The sequence below is a fragment of the Guillardia theta genome (assembly GCF_000315625.1).
Source record: "Guillardia theta CCMP2712 unplaced genomic scaffold GUITHscaffold_54, whole genome shotgun sequence".
In the NCBI taxonomy this organism is placed as follows: domain Eukaryota; class Cryptophyceae; order Pyrenomonadales; family Geminigeraceae; genus Guillardia; species Guillardia theta.
Genome location: NW_005434620.1, coordinates 3,087 through 24,881, shown reverse-complemented (window position 1 = coordinate 24,881; position 21,795 = coordinate 3,087). Strand labels below are relative to the sequence as shown.

At 48.6% G+C, this 21,795-nt stretch overlaps 2 protein-coding genes across 2 annotated transcripts; one reads left to right on the top strand and one right to left on the bottom strand.

The window, feature by feature from the left end:
• Positions 1-8,625, bottom strand: GUITHDRAFT_141359 (hypothetical protein; the record flags this gene model as incomplete). The annotated part of the gene is made up of 15 exons (XM_005829062.1): positions 1-64; positions 109-570; positions 619-1,064; positions 1,108-1,187; positions 1,237-1,327; positions 1,387-2,463; positions 2,509-2,607; positions 2,655-2,711; positions 2,759-3,045; positions 3,317-3,374; positions 3,425-5,375; positions 5,430-5,757; positions 5,808-5,880; positions 6,048-6,296; positions 6,340-8,625. The coding sequence occupies 15 exons, from the start codon at positions 8,623-8,625 to the stop codon at positions 1-3; spliced, it is 7,608 nt and encodes a 2,535-aa protein (XP_005829119.1).
• A 7,794-nt stretch (positions 8,626-16,419) lies between these two features.
• GUITHDRAFT_74103 (hypothetical protein) lies at positions 16,420-20,268 on the top strand (the record flags this gene model as incomplete). Its single annotated transcript, XM_005829061.1, has 3 exons — positions 16,420-16,843; positions 18,102-18,491; positions 19,943-20,268. The coding sequence occupies 3 exons, from the start codon at positions 16,420-16,422 to the stop codon at positions 20,266-20,268; spliced, it is 1,140 nt and encodes a 379-aa protein (XP_005829118.1).
• Between the last annotated feature and the right edge of the window lie 1,527 nt (positions 20,269-21,795).

Below are 21,795 nucleotides of genomic sequence, written 5' to 3'. Positions count from 1 at the left end.
TCAGAAGAGCTTCTGAGCTTGCGTGTATGCTTTCTGTGCCCGATGTAAAGATGCAAGTGTTGACCTATAGAACTTTGAGCTTCCTCTTTGCACTTACCAAGGTCTCACCTGATAGCCTCACACTGCGGATGGTCACTACCAAGTTCACTCCGAAGCAATGAAAGCGCTTGTTCATAGGCCTCGCAGGCCTCAAGAATGCTTCCTTTCTCCCCCATGAAGCTCCCCAGAAGGCGGAGACAATCGGCTAGCTCGATCACGGCACCGCGAAAATGTTCCTTTGCTGACTCATGCAACTTCTGCTGATGTTGAGAAATCCGACAAGACGCATCTCTGGCCTGATTCATCTCATTCGTAAGGAGTTGAACTGCCTTGCCCATGTAGTACTCGCAATTCTTCCATTCCAGCAGCAATGCGTGAACTCTTGCTAGTCGCTTCAGCTCTGGGCAGCATGCACTGTTGAAACCTCCTTCGGCATGCAGCGAATGAGCATTAAGCTTGATTGATATGGACCGTTGTAACAATGGAATGACGCTCTGCAAAATGGCCTTTTCTTGCTGCTCATTCTGAATCCTGCAAGACTCTTCAAATTGAAATAACACGTCCTCCTGCGCACATTACCTCTCCGCAGCTTGCATCTCAAGGTCAACAATCCGAAGAATGATTTGCGATATGCTTTGGTCCAAGTTGCCATAAGCCGCTTCTTTTTTTGCCAACATCTCATCTAACAACGTCCTAGCTCGCTGAAAGTCTTCATTCTTGATCAAAATCGCAATCAAGCGATTTTTTGCGTCATCTACTCTTTCGCTGGTGTGTCCAATAGTGTTGATTAAAATCTCGATCACCCACTCTTGTAGAAAACGAACATGGTTAGGCATAAGCCTTCTCTCACAAACCTCTTGATATGTTTGCAGAACGGGGTATAACATGGCGTGTCGGCGACCATAAATTCTCACAATCGTGGACAGAGACTTGGTCAAGCTTGTCATGACCTGGGCATATTTCTTCCCTGCTGGTCCCCGAATGTCGTAAAGATTGGCAAGTCCAACTGAACAGCGGGCGAAGACCTGAGGTACCAGGTGAGTAGCTGAGCAATAAGTAGCTCTATACCGGGTGGTCTTCTCCTGTCGTCTGAAGGAGGATGTCACTGGCATGCAAGTAGAGGCTTTCGGCGTCATCAAGCAGATGCTCTGCGTTGATCACGTTCAGAGAAAATCTCCCTTCCATTGCAAGACACACCAAAACGAGTCATCATATCTGCGAGGTCGATCTCAAGGTTTGCAACATCGAAATGATTCTGCCCTACGATGCGCGACAAGCTTGCAATGCCCTGAGAAAGATGTCAACTCAAAGGTATTGACCCAAGAAAACGACTCATACTGATGATACATGATTTAGGGAATCATTCATCATGCCTGTTTTCCAGCGAACTCTGGCAACATGCATCTGCGCTTTTATGACGGAGGGGTGGTCAGTCTCTCCCTGCTGTATCCATGGTTCCACGGCTTGCAGATAGAGCTCTGCTGCTCGCTCATAGTCCTGCTTGAGCTCACTTAGCTCACCCTTGGCCTTCAGCACGTCGTGCCTAAAATCAATCATTCGTTGCTCTCCGTGCACACGTGCATCGACACTTGTTGTGAAGCATTTTTCCAGAAGAATTTCTGCAGAGCTGTAATGACCGAGGCCACAGAGGCAGATAGCTTCAAGCAGCTGGCTGTCAAGGAGAAATGGATGGTCACTGTTCCCTGCCTGTCCAACAACAGCTCTGAAGTGACGTATACTCTTCAATGCAAACTGAAATGCACACATCTTTACCAAGAGAACGATCTGCAGAGGAAAAGCAGGGACCTCAACAACAAGAAGCTCTTTGAATTGAGTTTCATGCAGGCATTCCCATGGCTCTTCCAAAGTGGCTCCTTGGAAGAAATGGTTGATTCCCAAACCCTCCACCATATCTTCCATTGAAATGACATCGATGTTTTGGTGCAGTGAGGAAGGAAATTTTGAATCACCGTCCTGACCCTCTTTCGATATGATGTCGAGCAATTGTGGGAATCGGAAATCAAGTATTTCTCCAGCATTTCCCTCCCACACTTCTGGACTTTCTTCTAATGTGGGAAGAAGTTGACGTGCCGATGTCGCTCCGTCCACAGAGTCATTGGTCAAATTGAGTGAATCAGCATCTCTCTGTACCGGTATGGAAGGATCGAGCTTCGAGTTGTGCGGACGTGATCCAATTTTGAATTTCTTGGATTCTCCTCCTGCAACTTGGTGGACAGCAAGCCATTGCTTCTTGACATGACCATCGCTTTTGGCTGGATCCTTTGAGAGATTGTGGATATCAAAAACTGCTTTTTGCTGCGATTCCTCTGAAACCACACCGCCATCCTCGATCTCGTCACCTTCTACGTCATCGTTCAAGTCCATATCAGATTTTGATTCTGGAATGGACTCAACATCAGAGTTCTATTGATCAAGTCATGAAACATTCTGTGCAACAATCACAAGAACCTGTGCGAAGAATTCTTCAATCGAAAGAAAGTAATCCTCGACCTCTTTGGCAGCTTGTAAATTCATGTTCAAATCCAACAAGACACCTATCAGCTCAATCTGCAAGCCTTTCAGTCGATCAAAGAACCTAAGCATTCATGACGAACCTTCAGAGATAATGATTTCCAATTGTCTGAATATTCTTCTTTGTTATCAAGGATTGACTTAATGGCGCCGTGTCAAAGCAAACATTGGCAAAAATTCATTTCACCTGATATCCTTGTATTGCTTGTTGAAAGAGAAGTAGGGCACCAAACGTGTTGTGCTTTCTCCGCTCAAAAATGCCAATGGCACCATCAACAAGGTAGTAGAGGATATGACCAGTGGGGTATGCTCGCTTCATGTCTGTAATTATAGACTCCAATTCTTCCTGAATCATATGGTCGTGCCTCCCATAGTTGAAATTTAATCCAACCATGAAGCAGAGCAGTTCGATGTAAAGGGGGTGCGTTCGGCAATAAAGCCGATTGCATATTTGTATTGCCTGATTTGCTCGTTCTGTTGCAAGTTCAAATAGGCCCAAATATGCAAAGTAATTTGCTGAAATGTGATGTGCAACTACTAAACAAGGTTCAAAGTCAGATTCCGTCCCTTCTGTTGATTGACATGAATCTGTAATTTTGGTCGCCAAAGTGAGGGCATCCTCTAGGAATCCCTGCTCAAACACGAGGTTAAGAAAGCAAAAAACGGCTTACAAACAGAACCTGATCACTTAATTGTCTTGCTTTGATCGCCAGCAAAGGCAACAAAGCTGAGGCTCGTTCTGGACCTGCCTGCGTCTTCTGCGACCTTGCTGCGATTGCGGTTTCCAACGCCTCATCCGCTTCCTATGAATCAATTTTCAGTACACAATCAAGGACTGGTGTTAGAACCCTACCCTGTATCTTCCTTGCATGGCAAGGCAGTTGCTAATGCCCTCTTGATCCTCAGCGATCAAAGCATGGTACTCGTCAAAACCAGCAAGTTTTTTTAGCTCAATGGACTGGTAATAGCATTCCAAGGCCTTGTGGTACTGACCTCTTAACTGACTGAGTCTTGCTGTTGACGATAACAGCAAGTTGATCCTCGGGTGTCTGGCAGAATAAAAACTCTTACTGATCTGTTGAGCTGACATCAGAGATTGTTCAGCCATGATTGGATCCCCCAAGCAAAGATACACATGCATGTAACCGAGGTGGATGAGGAAAAATTCGACATGCTCACTCCTGATCACCTGCAGAAGTTTTGTCGAATGGAATTGAAGAGCCTCAATCGCTTCATCCTGTTTACCCAACACAACCATGACCCTGACATATTCGAATAATATGCGGGATATCGAGAAATAGCATGAGCCGAAGGAATTCTCCCCGCATGCTTGAAGGGATGAGAGCAGTTCTCGAGCAGCTGCATGGTACCGATACTGACTAGAACACAACAGGCCGTAGACAAAATGAGCCTCTGATAGTAAGCTGGTTTTTTTGCGCGTCAACTTATGCAAAGATCTTAGTAGGGAAGTCACGTCGTCAGTCCCCACACGGGTCTCCTCATCCTTGCCTGTTTCTTCATCTAGAGCATCGACATACACACTTCCCCTTCGCAAGATGACACTACGTCTCAGTTGCTTCGTACTTGCATTGCGAAATTGAGATTTCACAAATTCAGATGACTCTGACCGAGCTATCGTGTTATCCATTTGCAGCATTTGCCTTAAATTCTTCACAATTTCGTCCATCGGAATATTTCCCTCTCCGTCACTCAGATCGGGAATCGAAAACGATTTCGTCAATTGAATTTCCATAGTTAAATTCTTGCAAACATCATGAACCATGTTGGCAGTTGAACTAAATATGAGTTTGATTGCTTCTTTGGTCACTACAAGTGCTATTCCATCCTCGGATGCATAGAGCGAGTTGTGTGTCGATATCTGCAGTAACATTTCGAATTCACCGTAAAGCTCTCCTTCCCTCACAATTCTAATCACTTCGTTGTCTACCCCAACCACTCGAATTGCACCACGAACAACAATCAGAATGAAATCCATAGGACTGTCACGCTCCAGCAAGACATCGTCCTTTTCAAATTCTAATACAGCACAACGAGACGCCGCATCAAGCAAAGAATGTTCATACAAGACCCTCTCCTTTACGTCTGTCTGAGGCAAAAACCACATCTTCTGAAGATGTTCAACTTTCCCCAATTCGTCAAGATTGTCGTTGGGAGTTGATCCGTCATAAATTCGATTTCTGCCTTGCTCAAGAAATGTGATCGACAATGAAATATCAACGGCGATTGATTCTATCGTTTTGGCATTCTTTGAAGCATTTCTGCGAAGTGTTTTTGCTTTTCGAAAATTTTGAATTGCTTGATTATAGTCACCCAAAGACCAAAAGCATTGAGCTATGCCTTCATAATCTTCTGCATTTGAAGTATGGCCTGCATCAAGGCCTCCATGCTCTTTTCCTTTCAGCGCTTTGACAAACAATGTCATCGATTCTTTGTATAGACCGTTACGGAATCTGATCTTTCCTTTGATCGTCCAACATTTGGCCACAAGAGGGTGAGTTTCATTTGATGCTAATGCTGGATTTTGTTGAGAGTATTCTTGAATCAGTTTGTCGACAATCATTTCTGCATGCTTAAGATCGCCAATGTTGAGAGCTAAGATGGCATTCATCTCTTGTGCATAGCTTTTGATGGGATGTTCTCGAATTTCTGTAGCAATCTGTTCCCATGCAAAATTCATCAAACCTCGAAGAAGTTTTTCAAGATTTTTTGACTTTTTGCCTATTTTCTGAAAGGCATTTTCGGCTGCATCAGATCGATGTTTCTTTCTTGCTTGGGTGAGCCCTCTGCAGATAATTGTCAGCTATCCGTGTACAAACGAAGTATAAAAGCAAACATACAAATTGATGTTGTCATCGACCGCACGATTTCCTTCTTGTATTCTTCTTGCAGCTTGTTGAAAGTCCCTCTCAATCATTTCAAGTCTGCACATTTCACAGAATGCTTCAATACGCAATGGATGATTATGAAGGCCTCTGCTCTTGTCCAGCACGCTTTCAAGAGCCTCTCGTGCAGGTTGGACAAACCCACAATCTAGATCTAAGGTTGCTTGAGTAAGCTGTATGTAAAGTAAATTCAGGCTTGAAGGATTGAACCCAAGATGGAGGGCTCTTGAGTTACTCAAAGCGAGATAGGCATCCTCGTACAGGCCCATTCGAGTGAGAAGTCCTAAACATTAAAGATCTTGTCAAGAGCGACAAAAACATCTCGATGTAAACCTGACAGTAAATATAGAGTCTTGCCACGATGAGCATTTCTGGACTTGAGTCGATTTTCAGTCGCACTCAGTGCCTGGACGATCGAGGTTAGAATTCAAATACAAAGCAGAGGGCATATTTCAAGACCTCAGCAAAACACTTTCTCGATTCTTCGTAAGCAGCTTGAAACATGGCAATGAGTGCTCGTGCCTATGGCAAGTGAGGAAAAATGGGAAATGATTAAGTTGATCATGCAAATACCTGCAAATCAACGAGAGACGTCGCCCCATTCTGCTTCAAAGCAGAGTTCGAAACCGCACTTATTTCTCCTCTTTCCGAAAAGTTCAAAATGTTCAAAGCATCGGTAAATTTCCCCTTTGATATTTGAATCATGCTTCGCATGGAATTGGCTTGTAACAAAACATGTGTTCCAATTTTTCGAAAATTTTTCAAGATCTGCATTGCAACGAGGGTCAATTTTTGGGCCTTGTCCAAGCGAAAACTGCTCAACTAAAGTGTGGATCAACACAAATCCCAAACAATTCATTATCACCTCAAGCTCGGCGATCCACAGCAAAATCTGAGCCTGCAGAACTACTGTCTGTCGTTTCATGTTGGTCTGGATGGAATCATGTTCAACACCTTCAGTTTCATTTTTGCCCTGCTCATCCTTCTTTGGTTTCAGGAGGGATCCGAATCCAATACTTGTTTCAAGGCTGTAAAATAATCGTCGCAATTCCAGTGATGGCCTATGTTTTTCGCCCATTTCGTATTCGTACCTTGCCCGATAGGCTGCTACACGATACAAATCAATTTCTGAGAAAACTGAATTACCCTCTATTGCTTCCATCAAATTGTTGCAACGATCTACTGCTTCAGCAAAATCTCCAGCTAGTTCCAGAATTTCGAGAAGATGAAATGTATTTCGAAATACTTGAGGATGCCTTGTGCCAAACATACCAACAAGCATATCCACGCCCCGTTTACAAAGGTCATAAGCCTCCACGTACTCACCTCTTCTTTGTTTCGTCATGGATAAACCAATTAAGGCTTTAGCTGTAAGCGGATGATTAACATTCAGACCAAAGATATACTCTGCCAACAAGCTCATTTGCCGGTAGACAAAATATGCACCAGAAAAGTTCCCTTTCAAAATGTACAAGTTTCCCATTACTTCCAAATCCTCTAAGATGTTGACAACATTTGCAAATTTCGGCAACGTCACATCTTCCTTTCCTTCCAAGAAAGCCGCAGCGATTTCTGTACTTGAGTCGTTAATGAGTGCTTCTCTCAAGGGCTCTTCTACTCTCTCTATATCAAATTTGGCGATCATCATTTGAGCTTGAATCCTGAGAACATCCGATATGTGCGGCGAAGATTTTCCAAACATGATAGTTAATGTGCCATGAGCTGCACGGAGTAAGCCATCGGCGTCATGATACTTTCTGCGTTGAATCAAGATGTTACTCAACAAGACCTTCGCGTATGCGACCGACGGATGCTCCTTACCCTCGATCTCTTCTTTCAGAAACAAAGCTCGCCGTGCATGCTGCTCCGCTCTGTCTAAGTCCACATCTCTTATAAAAGTAAATTTGGCCTTGACAGTCTCCAAGGCAGCTTCCTGCGAGTTCAAGAAGAGTTCAGAATTGATTTTGATATGATCCAAATGCTGTATCGTGGTGTATGCAGAGGTAAAGCGGCCCAACGAAATCTCTTGCGTAGCATAAAATACATAAAGATGAAATGTTGACGAGATTTCATGCCCAGATATCTGCTTACGTATATCCAGGGCCTCTTCAAGTTGTATCATTGCATCATCTACATTTCCAAGGCTCTCAAGTAAGAAAAAGTACCTCTCTTTGATTTCACTGACCCAAACTGAGTTTTGCAGATCAAGCTCAGTCCGTTTAAGAGATTCCATGAGCTTTTCATAAATGAATCCAGCTTCTTCGAGCCTTCTCTGTGCTAGACTTTTTTCTGCTAACTTTGAGGAAGTGAGAAGGAAAAGGTAATGCAGGGAACTTTGCTGATCACCGATGCATGCTTTCAAAAGTCTTTGAGTCTCCCTGAACGCATGATCACTTCCTCTGTAGTTAGCCTTCAAAAGAAGTATGCTTCCAAGCAAGTAATTCAACTCGGCCTTATGATACGATCCTTTGCCCATGCTATCTTCAACCTGTATCATTGTGGATCCTATCTCTTTTTCTGCTAATTCAAATTTGTCCTGTGCAAAATATGTTGATATCAAAGAGCATTTGGATGCGAAATATTCGTCTTCCAGCTCATTTGTTCCACTCTCACGTGATTTCAGGGATTTCAGAAAGTACTCTTCAGCTTTTACACAGTGGCCCTGCACGGAATACATCACTCCTAACGCATAATTCATCTTGGCAAGTAATGGATGTTTCTCATCCAATTTCGATGTCAGATCCCATTCACTTAATTGCTGCAACAATTCAAAAGCTCGATCGTAGCTGCCGGAATGTAAAAGGCAAATGCATAGCTCCAGTTTCGGCTCCAGCACAGAAACATGGTCGACACGAGGAGCCAGCTTAAGGGTCACTTGAATTACCTTCTCGATTATCTGTAATGCATTTGAAAACAAATTTCTTCTCGCCAGGACACGAGAAAATTTGAGGGAAGCATCAATCCACAAGTCATCATGCTGATTTGGAAATGCCTCCTCAATTGATATCAATGCGGTCTTTATTCTTGCTTGTGCCACTACATATTCGCCTCTCCTGAAGGAAGCATCGAATTCTGTCAGTAAGTCTGGGACCTGATTTATCTCAACCTTCTCTGTCCCTGATGAAGAATCATTTTCTTCCATGAACTCCATGTCGATTGATCCAACAGATTGGTTTTTCTCAACAGCAGCAAAATTGATCCTCCTGCTCAGCTTCACGACAAAATCAGTGATCACAGTCAGCTCAGGGTGACTTTCCCAACATTCCTGTTGTAGGAATGCTTCCGACTCATGCGCCTCTACCAGTGATTCTCTAAATTTTGCAGCATCACGAAGAAGAAGCGCAATTTTCCACTTGATTCTTGCGAGAAATAGTCTTGCAACCCTGTATTTGATAGAGTAATCTGTTAGAATCGAAACTATTTTTCCATACAAGCGTTCAGATTCAACAATCTTCATCGACTCGTGGTAGAATTCAGCAAGTAAGCATGTTGCACGGTATCGTGACAACTTCAGAAAACCATCGATGTAGGATTTTTCTCTCCAATACTGATTCTGTATGGATCCATCAGTTTGACTCGATGTTTCATGGAGAGCAGAACTTAGAATTGTGATTGCACGTTCTTTTTCACCTTTGTGTGACAAAGAAATAGCTATGAGATACGATTTAGGAACCAAAAATCCAGTTAAAAGGGCCTTCCCTGATTTCTCCACTTCTCGCCATTTGAAATCAAGCAACAGTTCGGCATTAGCTGAATCATTCAGTACAAGCAATAAAAATTCTGCAATTAGAATAGTTTCTAAAATGCAGAACTTCAACCTGAGGTCCTCATCTTGAAAAGTGCTACCATCAAAACTTATGGGGCCCCAGTGTATGCATCCATTTTGTCGGAGTGTCAGAGCGAGATCCTTCGACGATCCTTGATCTACCAAGTCTTTCCAGATAGACACGAAATCTTTCCAGTGCACAGTATGATATGCAGAGACGAGAAATGATGGATTACAAATCAATTCCGTAAGATTATATTGCATTTCTGCGCTCGAATAGATATGAATAGCTTCGGCGATGTCCTCTTGCGCATGAAAGATGGGCTTGAAATCAAGTTTTTGGCTTTCTCTATCAAGTAGAAGCCAGGGATTGCATGGAATGCGCTTTACTTCTCTGCGGCATAATTTGTTGACTGCCTCTCGAAAATCATCTTCACAAACAAAATGTCCAGCTGCACAAATCATGAATGGTCTCAATTTCTGCAATAGAGAGACAATTTGCATGAAAAGAGCGCATTCATCTAATTTGCTGACTCTTGCTTCCTTTCTGATGTCAAATTCCACAGACTTTTGTAATGAAAATTCATTCAACCCGCTATAGCTGGAAACCAAAAATTCCAAAATTTTTCTCAGAAAATTGTGGCCTGCAAATTCTGTGCCAACCATGAGCTCAAAGTGAGTTATGACCTGCAACAGGATATCTACATTGTTGAGCGAATGGAGAGATTTGATCCTCGCATCTTGCTGCGATCTCTCGGTCACAATGGTACGTAAATGAGATTTTGCATCATGCAAATCATTTTGATGATTGCTTAGTTGAGCGCTTGGGCCTGAAAATTGCAAGTAATCCTTGAACAATATTGCTTGGTATCGAAACACTCGTGAATACAGCAATACATTCCTTGCACCCTTATCCCAGGTCGATTTACCAAATTTGAACAACTTGTTCTTCATTTGAACTGTGAAATCATTATCTTCTTGAAGAATTTCGCGTATCTCGATTCCAAACAAGTCTTGCACAAGTTTCTTATCGCTGAAGTCGTTGAGATACTTTTTCAGACTTTGCATGTATATGCCAGCTGCTTCATCAGCTGAATAGCCCCTTACTACTACATGATAGAGCTGATCATTTTCATTCATCACAAGAGAAGGAGGCGCAAATCCTGAGCTCGACGACTCAGATCTGCTAAATTGAACGTGACGAAGCAACCTGAAATCGGTCGAGTCCTCATCTCCCACACCAAGGACTACTTTGCAATTTGCAGGCAATAGCTCTGGCAACCAGCTCCACAGTCCTTTCAGCAAAGATCCGCCTGAGTCTTTCAATCTTTCTACGCCATCGATGATTATTACACACTTCGCTCTTTTTCCAGCAACACGCAACCAATGCTGAAAGTCGAGCTTCACATTTCTTTTTGAAGGCAATTCCATCACAAGGCCAAGTGTATGTTTCAATTCAGACAAGATGTATAAGAGCTCACGCTCAACACTTCGAAACCCCCATCCACAGGTGGAGCAGCGGTGATATATCACCTTAGTGTTGCTGTCTTGGTGCATTTGCAAATTTCTTGCCCACAGAGCCAAAAACAAAGAGACCGAGGTCTGATTGGGGAAGTCAATACAAGCTAGAGCCCTGTTCGGTTGGTATTCGGTTGGCTCCAAACTTCTGTATTGATCCAAACATGAAATAAACTCCTCTGGGACAAATATTTCCGAATCCTGTAGACTCTTCTGATAAGCAAGATTTATCTGATAATCACGGAAATACTTATCACCATTCCACCAACCTGAACTGCAAGCAGGCTCCCAACCGTGCAAAGGAGCTTCAAACCCAACTAATGCATGGTTCGAAATGATTGATTCCTTCTCATCTGCTTCCTGATGGTCGATCGGGAATTGTACATCCAAAAATGAACGAAAGTCTGCGTATACCATCTTTGCAAGTGAGGTACTATCATTAAAAAAACATATCGAAGCATCTGACACAATATGTTCTACTTCACCAAGTAAGCTTCTATCTTTGTAACGGTTAAGAATTTCTTCTCTGCAGAGTTTCATCTGCACGGAACTAACTGGATGAGAATCGTGCAAGTCAAAGTCATCTCTGCCCGTAAAAAATTGCGTTTTCGACGACATACCCTCGTTCACTCTGTTAAGATAAAAATAGGACAACTCCAGGTTCAGTGAATCCATACTGGCCGCCTTTCGAATCATCAAATCTTCAACACTGGCCTCTTCTAAATCCTTTATCCAGTCGTGACCCATCTTACACAAAGATGTACAAACTTCTGCTCCCAATCCTGGGCCGTACCGGTCGGCAAGGATTCCAATCAGAATGCAACAATGCTCTATTTCTTTCAGCATCAAGTCCAAGAGAGGTACAACATCTTTGGTAAACACCGCCTCGTGATCCAGAGATACATCACTGGCTTGAGTCGCTTTGATCAGGGTGTCACTGAAGTCGACAAAAACGAGGGACAGCCCTCTCCTATGGGCATCGGAGATCAGCCGAGGAAACACAGCTGCTTGCAGAATATGATATGTTTCATTGCTTGGCATGGACGAGATCACAAAGACTCTGATGCTCTTGCTTTCCACGATATAGCTCGGAAGGTGCCTTGTCCTTGCATTTGGAGAGCGGATTAGAGTTGGAACAGAATTTCTTCGTCCATATCGTCCTCTGGGAGTTGTCTTGTCTCTGAGCGGGCTCAAGCGCGGGCTCTCTCCAAACCATCGCTCATCTCCTATTGAACTTCTCAGGTTTTGTCGTGAAGCTCCATTCTTGTCTGGCGACAAATGCTGACTCTCCAAGACCTGCTCTCGAGCCAGGATCAAACGTTCCCTTTCTTCGAGGGCCGTCAAACGTCTTGACAGCTCTCCCTCCCATTCACGAAGTTTCTCCTTTTCAGCTTGAATCTGACTTGGTGAAGTGGCTCGTTCATCTGTCGACATTTCATAGTGATGCGGTGCTTGTATTTCACTCACAGTAATCTCCTGCGATGGCTCCTCTTGCCTTCTCTTCCCCCTTAGACTCAATCCTGCACCCATGTCGCTCGAATCTTTGCTTTATTTTAATTACTTAAGTGGAGCCAGATCGCCAGCTCTGGTTGGAAAGGGTAAAGAAACAAATCCGCCTCAACCAGATACATGAAGAAAGGACGAGGCAGAGAAAACAAGGGCAGGTGAAGGAGCTTGAAGTTGCGGCTAGAAAAAGCGATGATGTTATCGGAGAGAATTACAACACTGAAGCCCAGAGGTAGAAGCAGACGAGGCTAGAGATGTACAGTGTTCAGACGAGGTTGCATTGGCTGTCTGGTCTGATATTTCACCCTGTTTTCTTCTTTGAACAGGAAGCAGGCTTCATGAAATGCTCTCGTAAGGTTGAGAATGTTCAAAAGACTGTGCCTGTGTAGTGATCGGAGAATCACGAGTTCAAGGGTATCCCTGGTCATATGGGTGTTGACAGCAGACTTACCAGACAGTGCAGCTTCGCTGGATCCATCGTCATGGTGACCTCAATTGCTGTATACACTGCCATGGAGGGTTTGGGAGCCTCTCAGGTGAGCTCGGATTCTATCTTTGGTGAATCGTGACATGTTCTAAGCAAACCAGCTGCTCGGACTATCAAGGTCTATCGAGGGAAAGTTGGAGCATTAGGAAAGGAAAATGCGATTGCATTGCTCGTGGGATCGTCAAGGTCGCACAATCTTCCTGCATCAGGGTTCTTTAAAGTAGTAAATCGATGATGTGTGCGAGATAGGGGATAGTGGACGAGGCCGTGGAGGGAGCGACAGCTACTCGTTGCTGCCAGCGATGGGGAGCAGAATCTGTGCACTGTGCATCTGGATGGAAGACAAGTCGTTGTGAGGGAATTCCCGAATCTGAGGAGGAGGAGGAGGAGGAGGAGGAGGAGGAGGAGGAGGAGGAGAGAGGAGAGGGGTGGAGGGAAAGCTGACAACAGGAGAACAGGGAGGAGAGCTGGGCATCTGCGGGTAGGGGAGGATCAGAAGATGGCTGTGTGCATGAAGGGAAACTTAGGTTGGCCCGACCATCCTAGAAGCGACGACGAGCATGCAGTGAGTCCGGTGAGGGGAGCAGTGAAGCCTCGTGATTTCTGCAGGTGCTACCAAAAGGAGATCTTTGCCCCAGTGATGAGAAGCTCTTCGATCCTCCACCTCCTCTCTTCGCTCTCTCCCTCTCGCCACGTCCTCCTGATATCTTCTCATGCGCTCCTCCCCTTTGATCCACCGCCTTTGGTCGTTACAGGCTCCTCACTGGCTCGCCCCCCGCCGCCCCCTCCTTCCTCCTCCCTCCTCCCTCCTCCCTCCTCCCTCTGCTGCTGTCTCAACTTCTGTCCTTCGTTTCATCCTCCCTCACATTCCCACGCGCTCAGGTGCTTGCGTGCATCTCAGCACAGTGTGCACGTCCTCCTCCTCCTTCTCCTCCCGCCCCCCGCCCCTTCTTTCTCTCCTCTTCCTGCTCCTCCTGGCTCCTCCTCGTCTTCCTGCTCCCCTTCGACTCCTTCCGGTTGTGAACCTCTCCTTGGTGTTCCACCTCCACCTCATCATCATCATCATTTTAGTGATATCACTATCGTCATATCACAACCACCACCAACATCATCTGTACCCTCTCCTTCGTCATCATATGGCCATACAGGAAACGGAACAGCGATCTTCACAGGCTCGAGAGTGGCAGCGAGGTACTTCCAGAACTTCATCAAGGTGAGCAAACTCTCAGTGGTCAGGGAGGGCAGGAGGCGAAACTTTCTGCTGCAGGTGGGACAGATCGGGATTAACGTTCCTATCCCTGTTCTGATCCCCTACTTCTTTGTCACCGGATCCAAGAAAAGCATGCTAAGTATGATCAGGGGAGGCCGCCGAGTCCTCCCGAGCTCACGGCATGCCTGGCAGGCGACCTCTACTTCTATGGCAAGAACGCTGTTCAGTGAGCGACGACAGGGGGAAGGAAGAGGAGGCTGACGGCACCGACAGGTTCTATACGAGGACTGAGACTATCACGTCCAACTGGAAGCTGCCGCAAAACATTCGTATAGTCTTTTCCCCTCCTCCCTCTTAGGGTTTAGGGTTTAGGGGGCCCGTTGACAGAGGCAGGGGCCCGTTGACAGAGGCATGCTGCTCTGTGGCGCGTAGGGAGAGCGCAAGGGCACCGGAGGAAGCTGCGAGCAAGAGGTTTGTGCAGTTCAAACAGCTTTCTAAGTATGGTACTACAGTATGATGAGAGCGTTCGCAACCTGCTGTATCGGAGATCATGCCAATACACGCAGGGTGAGCGCTCAGGAGGCCACGTCGAGGAGGCCGACCTCGTCGAGAGAGTGAAGAGCTTCACCAAGCGTTATCCGAATAGTCGGACAGCTCATGCTTGCAGAGCTGAGGGGGGATGCACTCCCGACGCTATCGCAGAAGCCATCCGCTCGACATGTCGGCAGGCGAGACGCGACCTGTTTGAAGACTCTCTGAGCGCATGGAGCCCAGAGTCGAGAGCATGGTTCATGCAACAGATGAAAGAGGCCAAACAGCAGAATGTCGAGACTTACATCGGCACCGAAGACACCGAGGAGACCTCCTTCATCTCCATGACTCTCCTGGGCATCTCCTCGATGTATGTGCGACAAGAAGACAAATTGAAAATGAAGTTGACGGAGCTGGGACTCATAGTAGACTCAGTCGATAGAGACGACAAGTCCATCATGTGGAAAGCACCTTACAGACCTGAGATAGCACGAGCAGACGACATCTCAGTCACCATCTCCTTCCTTCGGAATGAAGCCATCGCACTCTGGCAAGGCAGCAGAGAGTACAGCATCGACGGGCGAGTTTTCAGAGCAACTGAAGTCAGCATTGCACACGACCGGTCGTTCAAGCTCCGAGCCAAGCGAGGACCTTGGGGCAAGGGAGGGAGCCTTGCCGAGCTATCGCAGCTCCTAGCTCTTGGAGGAATGTCGACGGCGGACATAGCTCGGATCTATCAATTCCAACTGATCTCGCAATGTCTCGCCGCAGCAGAGGTACAACCGCTGGCGGGCATGCTCGTGCAGGGTGCTGGGCAGAGAGGTCGCAAGGGGCCGAGCCCGAAGACGTATGTTGCTGTTGGAGCAAGCACCGGAGCTCTGCAGCAGAGAGAGCTCGAGTGGGTACTATCCTGCCCATCGACGGCCAGCTGCGAGCAGACGTTGGCCTCGTTCAGAGAGAGCGAGGCGATGGAGGGGGTGCACCTGACTCTTGTCAGCGACGACGCCAAGCTCAGAGAGACGTTTGCAGTCGAGCTCACAGCAGACACCTTCGTGCCGAGAGGAAAGATTGCCAAGCAGAGGAAGGTACTTCGCGACAGGGAGCAGGCTCCAAGCGGCAGTTTCAGGGTGCAGATCAAGTCGAAGTCAAGCATGAGCACAGGCCGCTTCTCGAGGAAGGAGATGGAAGCACTGTGCGGAGGAGGCAACACATCGACCACGCGAGTCAAGCGAGCCATGTTGGAATTAGCAAGAAGAATGAACCTGAAGCTTGCCAGCATTGAGGTTCAAGAAGATCGAGACACGCTGAGCTGGGATGGGAGCCTGAGCTGGGATGGGAGCCTGAGCTGGGACGCGAGTCAAGCGAGCCATGTTGGAATTAGCAAGGCCGATACTCCGATACGCTCGGACTCACGATCTGCACTGCCTGCGCCTCGGGACAGTCCACTCCCGGCCTTGGCTCGACCTCCATCCGTTACTGCGGCTACAGCTGCGTGGCGGGGACGTACAGCTCGACCGGGCTCATGACACACCTCGAGGACTGCGGGGCTATGACGGGCAACTCTCTCTGTACGGGCGGACAGTCGAGCTATTACTCTGGCAGTTTTCCTTGGAGATACGCCGTGGATAACAATCTTGCTAACTTCATGCATACGGTCTGCACAGCGACGCGCTATTGGTGGATCGACTTTGGGAGCAGCAAGGATGTCCAATCGGTCACAATATCGAGCAGAAAAGATTGTTGTTGGATGCGTGAAGATTATGAAAAGATCTATGTCGGTGATTCGCTGACGCCTACGAGCAACAATCTGTGCGGGACGATGGCAGCCTTTCCCAGTGGTGCTTATGCTAACACTGTCAACTGCAAGTTCTCTGGACGCTACCTGTTTACTTACTACAACGGACTGAATCCTAAACCCGATTACTGTATGAACTTCGGTGATATCAACATCCAGGGCTGTACCAATTGCCCGCTCGGCACTGCCATAGGTACGACGGGTTCTACTGCCTGCCAACTCTGCGGGGTGGGCGCTTACGCCGATCAGCGGGGTACGACTTCCTGTTCTTCCTGTCCGCAGTACTTCACGACGTCTGGGATGGGCAGTATCTCTTATGACAACTGCACTTGCATTCCTACTTTCTATCGGCAGAATTCTAGCACTTGTTCTTGCAATGTCGGTAAGACGTTCAACGGACTGGATACTTGTGTCTCCTGTAACATCGGGTACTACAAAGATCAGGTTAGTCTAGCAGCCTGCACGCAGTGTCCCCAGTACTTCACTACGGCTTCGACTGGCAGCACTTCTTATGCGGATTGTAACTGTATTCCTACTTTCTATAGGAAGGATGCAAGTACTTGTTCCTGTAACGTCGGCTATACCTTCGATGGACTGGATACCTGCAATCCTTGCGATTATGGGTACTATAAGGACCAGGTCAGCCTGGCAGCCTGCACTCTATGTCCGCAGTTCTCTATAACAGAAGACACAGGAACAACAAGCATATGGGACTGTATTTGCGACTATACGTTCTACAGGGAGAGTGCGACTTCTTGCACCTGCTATTTGGGCAAGTACTATGACGGCTGGTTGCAGTGCTCGGACTGTCCGTTTGGAACCTACAAGAACTCCGTCGGGCTTCAAGCCTGTACCGACTGCCCGTTGGGCGCGACGACGCTGCTACAAGGCTCCAGCACAGCCGACGCCTGCACTGCCCTCATGGGCTACTATCGGTATGCCGCAGGAGACTTCAGGAAGTGCCCCATCGGCTACTACAAGTCGACCGTCAGTAACGTGGCTTGTACACCCTGTCCCACGTACGCTACAACCATGGAAGAAGGCTCTGTTTACTCGTTCGAGTGCGTCTCCCAGATCGGCTGTTACCAGGACTCCAACTCCCACTTCTTCCAGTGCCCCATCGGCACATACAACGACCACATCGATCGCACGACCTGTGATCACTGCCCGACCGGTGCCACGACGCTGCAGCTCGCTTCCATCTCTGCCTACAACTGCGTCTCCGACCTTGGGTACTTTGAAGTCTCCGACTCCTTCTATGCCTGCGCCACTGCCTCCTATTCCGACGGCACGAATCGCACTCGCTGCACGGATTGTCCTGTTTACTTCACGACGTCTGGGATGGGCAGTATCTCGTATGACAACTGCACTTGTATCCCTACTTTCTACAGGAAAGACTACAGCACTTGCTCGTGTAATGTCGGGAAGACGTTCAACGGACTGGATACCTGCGTTTCGTGTGATATCGGGTACTACAAGGACCAGATCAGTCTGGCGGCCTGCACCCAGTGTCCACAATACTTCACTACATCTGGGATGGGCAGCACTTCTTATGCGGATTGTAACTGTATCCCTACTTTCGAAAGAGAATCGTTGTACGTCAGTATGCACTTGCTCAATAGGCAAGACGCTTCAGGGTGAAGCCTGCGTCAGTTGCGGCATGAATACTTACAAGACCTCTCTCGGACTGCAGGCCTGTACCAACTGCCCGAGCAACTCCGTCACGCTGTCCGACCAATCAACGTCCTTTGATCAGTGTCTTGCGATCGCCGGCTATTACCGAACCGGACAGAACTTCACCAAGTGCCCGATAGCCACCTACAAGCCCACTGTCAGCAATGACGCCTGCACAAACTGCCCGCTTGGTTACTTCCAAGCACAGACAGGCAGCACGAATTGCAACGCCTGCGGTATTGGTTCCTACGCTAACACGCCTGCATCTTCATCCTGCACGGCCTGTCCGGCGTTTGCCACCACAAATCTGCAGGCTAGTGTCACGATCGACGACTGCCCGGAAGGAATGCGACCTTCGGTATATCAGAACTGTACGGACTGTCCCGCCGGCACATACCGTAAGGACAGCGTCAGTCTTTCCGATTGCCAGGCCTGCCCTGCCAACAGCTATTCCAGCCCCGGGGCTACAATCTGCACGTCATGCCCAGCACAGAGCTACAACACGGGCTCTGGCACGAACGTTTGCAGCTGTACGTCGGGTTGCGGCTCGAGGGGCTACTGGAACTCTTCCTTGGCCCAGTGCGTGATGTGTTCCGTCGGCAAGCTGAGCCCTGCGTCGGGTCTGTCAGTCAGTGGATCTTGCGATTCCCAGAGCGTCTGCACGGCTAACTCTTACGACTCCAACGGGACTTGCAAGACCTGTCCGGCAGACCAGCCCTACTCCCCGGCTGGTTCTACAGGCAACTGCTCGTGCTCTTCCTCTACTTGCGTCCTGACGATCTGTAACTATGACGAGTACTACAACTCCACTCTGAATAGCTGTGTCTCCTGTCCCGCTGGGAAGCAGGCATCACAAGCCAAGATCTTCAATGACAACATCGACATGTGCTATGCTCCCAGCTCGTGCCAAGCCAACACGTACAAATCTTACCTCTCCCCGACGATCACGAGTAGTATCTCCTACAGCCGCTTCGGTCAGAACGGTGAATACTTCTACAACTTCACTCATATCAAACCCAGCATACACTTTGACACATCCTACACCGTCTCTGTCAGCCAGGACACCTATGTTGACTTTCTGATCGTGGCTGGCGGTGGGCCTGGCGGCTCGGCACAGTGCTGCGACATATCATGGGACTACACCGCTTGTTACAACGCATATCTCTGGGCGGAGAACCTACTCTTTGGCATCGGGGGTGGAGGCGCAGGAGGTGTTATCTATCAGAAGAACGTGTTGATGCAGGCTGGCACCTACACGGTCACGGTCGGCGATGGTGGAGCGTTAACTATGTGGCAACTGGAGGTGGCAGAGGTGGCTGGCTCAACGTTGCCGGAACAGCAGGAGGCTCTGGAGGAGGCGGTGGTGGTAAAGGCACACAGGCAGGCGGGAACAACGTCGCCGGACAGGGCAACCCTGGGTATCAACCCGGTGTGTACGTCGTCGGTGGTGGCGGCGGAGGAGCAGGAGGTGGTAGCTACTCCCCCAACCTGGGTCAGCCAGGCAATTGCGTCTACTACGACATCACAGGCGTCAGCATGCCTTTTGCTGCGGGTGGAGGCGGAGGTCAAACAGGTTGGTACAATTACGGCTTCTCCGCGTGTGGGATCGGGGGATACGGAGGTCATGACAATATCAACGCTTACGGCGGCAACGCAGTCGACCACACAGGGTCTGGAGGAGGAGGAGGAGGAAGGAGTGCAATCAATTACCGAACGTACGACAGCGGAAAAGGAGGATCAGGGATTGTCATCATCAAGGCCAGTCTTCCTGCTTATTGTGCTTCATGTCCCGCTTCCAAGCCGAACTCACCAGCAGGAGCAGTCGGGGAGTGCTATTGCCAGCGCTGTCCGCTTGACTCTATTGATGTGGGTGACAGTTGCGTGAAACGATGCCCGTCCAATTCGAAGCGCCCGTCCTCGCAGTCGTACTTTGACTTTGTCTGCACTGCGATACCGGGATACTACCGTCAGACGGACTCAGTCTTCACTCCTTGCCCGGTATCTACTTACAAACCCACACTGAGCAATGATGCCTGTGTCAACTGCCCGCTGGGGATGTTTGGAAACACGACGGCGATGACTTCCTGCATCTCCTGCAACACCTATTCCACCAGCCAGACGGGGGCTTCCGATATCTATGAGTGTGTATGTGACGCGACCTTCGTCCGGAAAGACTATTCAACCTGCTCCTGCGGTCTAGGCTATGCCTTTGATGGGGCGCACACCTGCGTCTCCTGCAACGTCGGATACTACAAGGACCAGGTCAGCCTTTCCAGCTGCTCACCCTGCCCCTCGTCGAGAGGGTGAAGAACTTCACCAAGCGTTATCCGAATAGTCGGACAGCTCATGCTTGCAGAGCTGAGGGGGGATGCACTCCCGACGCTATCGCTGAAGCCATCCGCTCGACATGTCGGCAGGCGAGACGCGACCTGTTTGAAGACTCTCTGAGCGAATGGAGCTCAGAGTCGAGAGCATGGTTTATTCAACAGATGGAGGAGGCCAAGAAGCAGAATGTCGAGACATACATCGGCACCGAAGGCACCGAGGGGACCTCCTTCATCTCCATGACTCTCCTAGGGATTTCCTCGATGTATGTTCGACAAGAAGAAAAGTTGAAAACGAAGCTTATGGAGCTAGGTCTCATGGTAGACTCAGTCGATGGAGTCGACAAGGCCATCATGTGGAAAGCACCTTACAGACCTGAGATAGCACGAGCAGACGACATCTCAGTCACCGTCTCCTTCCTTCGGAATGAAGCAGCCATGGAGCTATGGGAAGGCAGGACAGAATACGCCATCGAAGGGAGAGTCTTTCGAGCCACAGAGGTGAGCATTGCACATGACCGGTCGTTCAAGCTTCGAGCCAAGCGAGGACCTTGGGGCAAGGGAGGGAGCCTTGCCGAGCTATCGCAGCTCTTAGCTCTTGGAGGAATGTCGACGGCTGAGATCGCTCAGATCTATCGATTTCAGCTGCTCTCGCAATCTCTTGCAGCCGCAGAGGTACAACCACTTGCGGGCATGCTCGTGCAGGGTCCTGGGCAGAGAGGTCGCAAGGGGCCGAGCCCGAAGACGTATGTTGCTGTTGGGGCAAGCACCGGAGCTCTCCAGCAGAGAGAGCTAGAGTGGGTGCTCAGCTCGCCTTCGACGGCAAGCTGCGAGCAGACCTTGGCCTCGTTCAGAGAGAGCGAGGCGATGGAGGGGGTGCATCTCACTCTCATCAGCGACGACGTCAAGCTCAGAGAGACGTTTGCAGTCGAGCTCACAGCCGACACCTTCGTGCCGAGGGGAAAGATTGCCAAGCAAAGGAGGGCACTTCGCGAGAGAGATCATGCGGGGCGCAGCAGCTTTAGAGTACAGATCAAGTCGAGGTCAAGCATGAGCACAGGCCGCTTCTCGAGGAAGGAGATGGAAGCGCTGTGCGGAGGAGGTAACACATCGATCACGAGAGTCAAGCGAGCCATGTTGGAATTAGCAAGAAGAATGAACCTCAAGCTTGTCAGCGTCGAGGTCGAGGAGGATCGTGACACGCTCAGCTGGGATGGGAGCCTGATAGCTCTCTCCCTGGCGACCAAGGCAGAGGCTCGACGCTTGATGGAAGACATCCCCTTCTACTTGGAAGGGATCCTGGAAGTCAAGCTGGAGGCGGTGGGGTTCAAACCCACTGTCAGCTCTCAGGAGGAAGAAGAGAGCGAGGAGCAAGCCCAAGAGCCCCAAGGGCAGCAGCAAGGCGCTGGATGGCTGGAGCTCAGCGACATCGACAGGATCACCATGGAAGCAGCGTCGCCGTCAGGGCCAGTCGATCAACAGGTCTTGCTCGACCTCTCGACGATGCTCT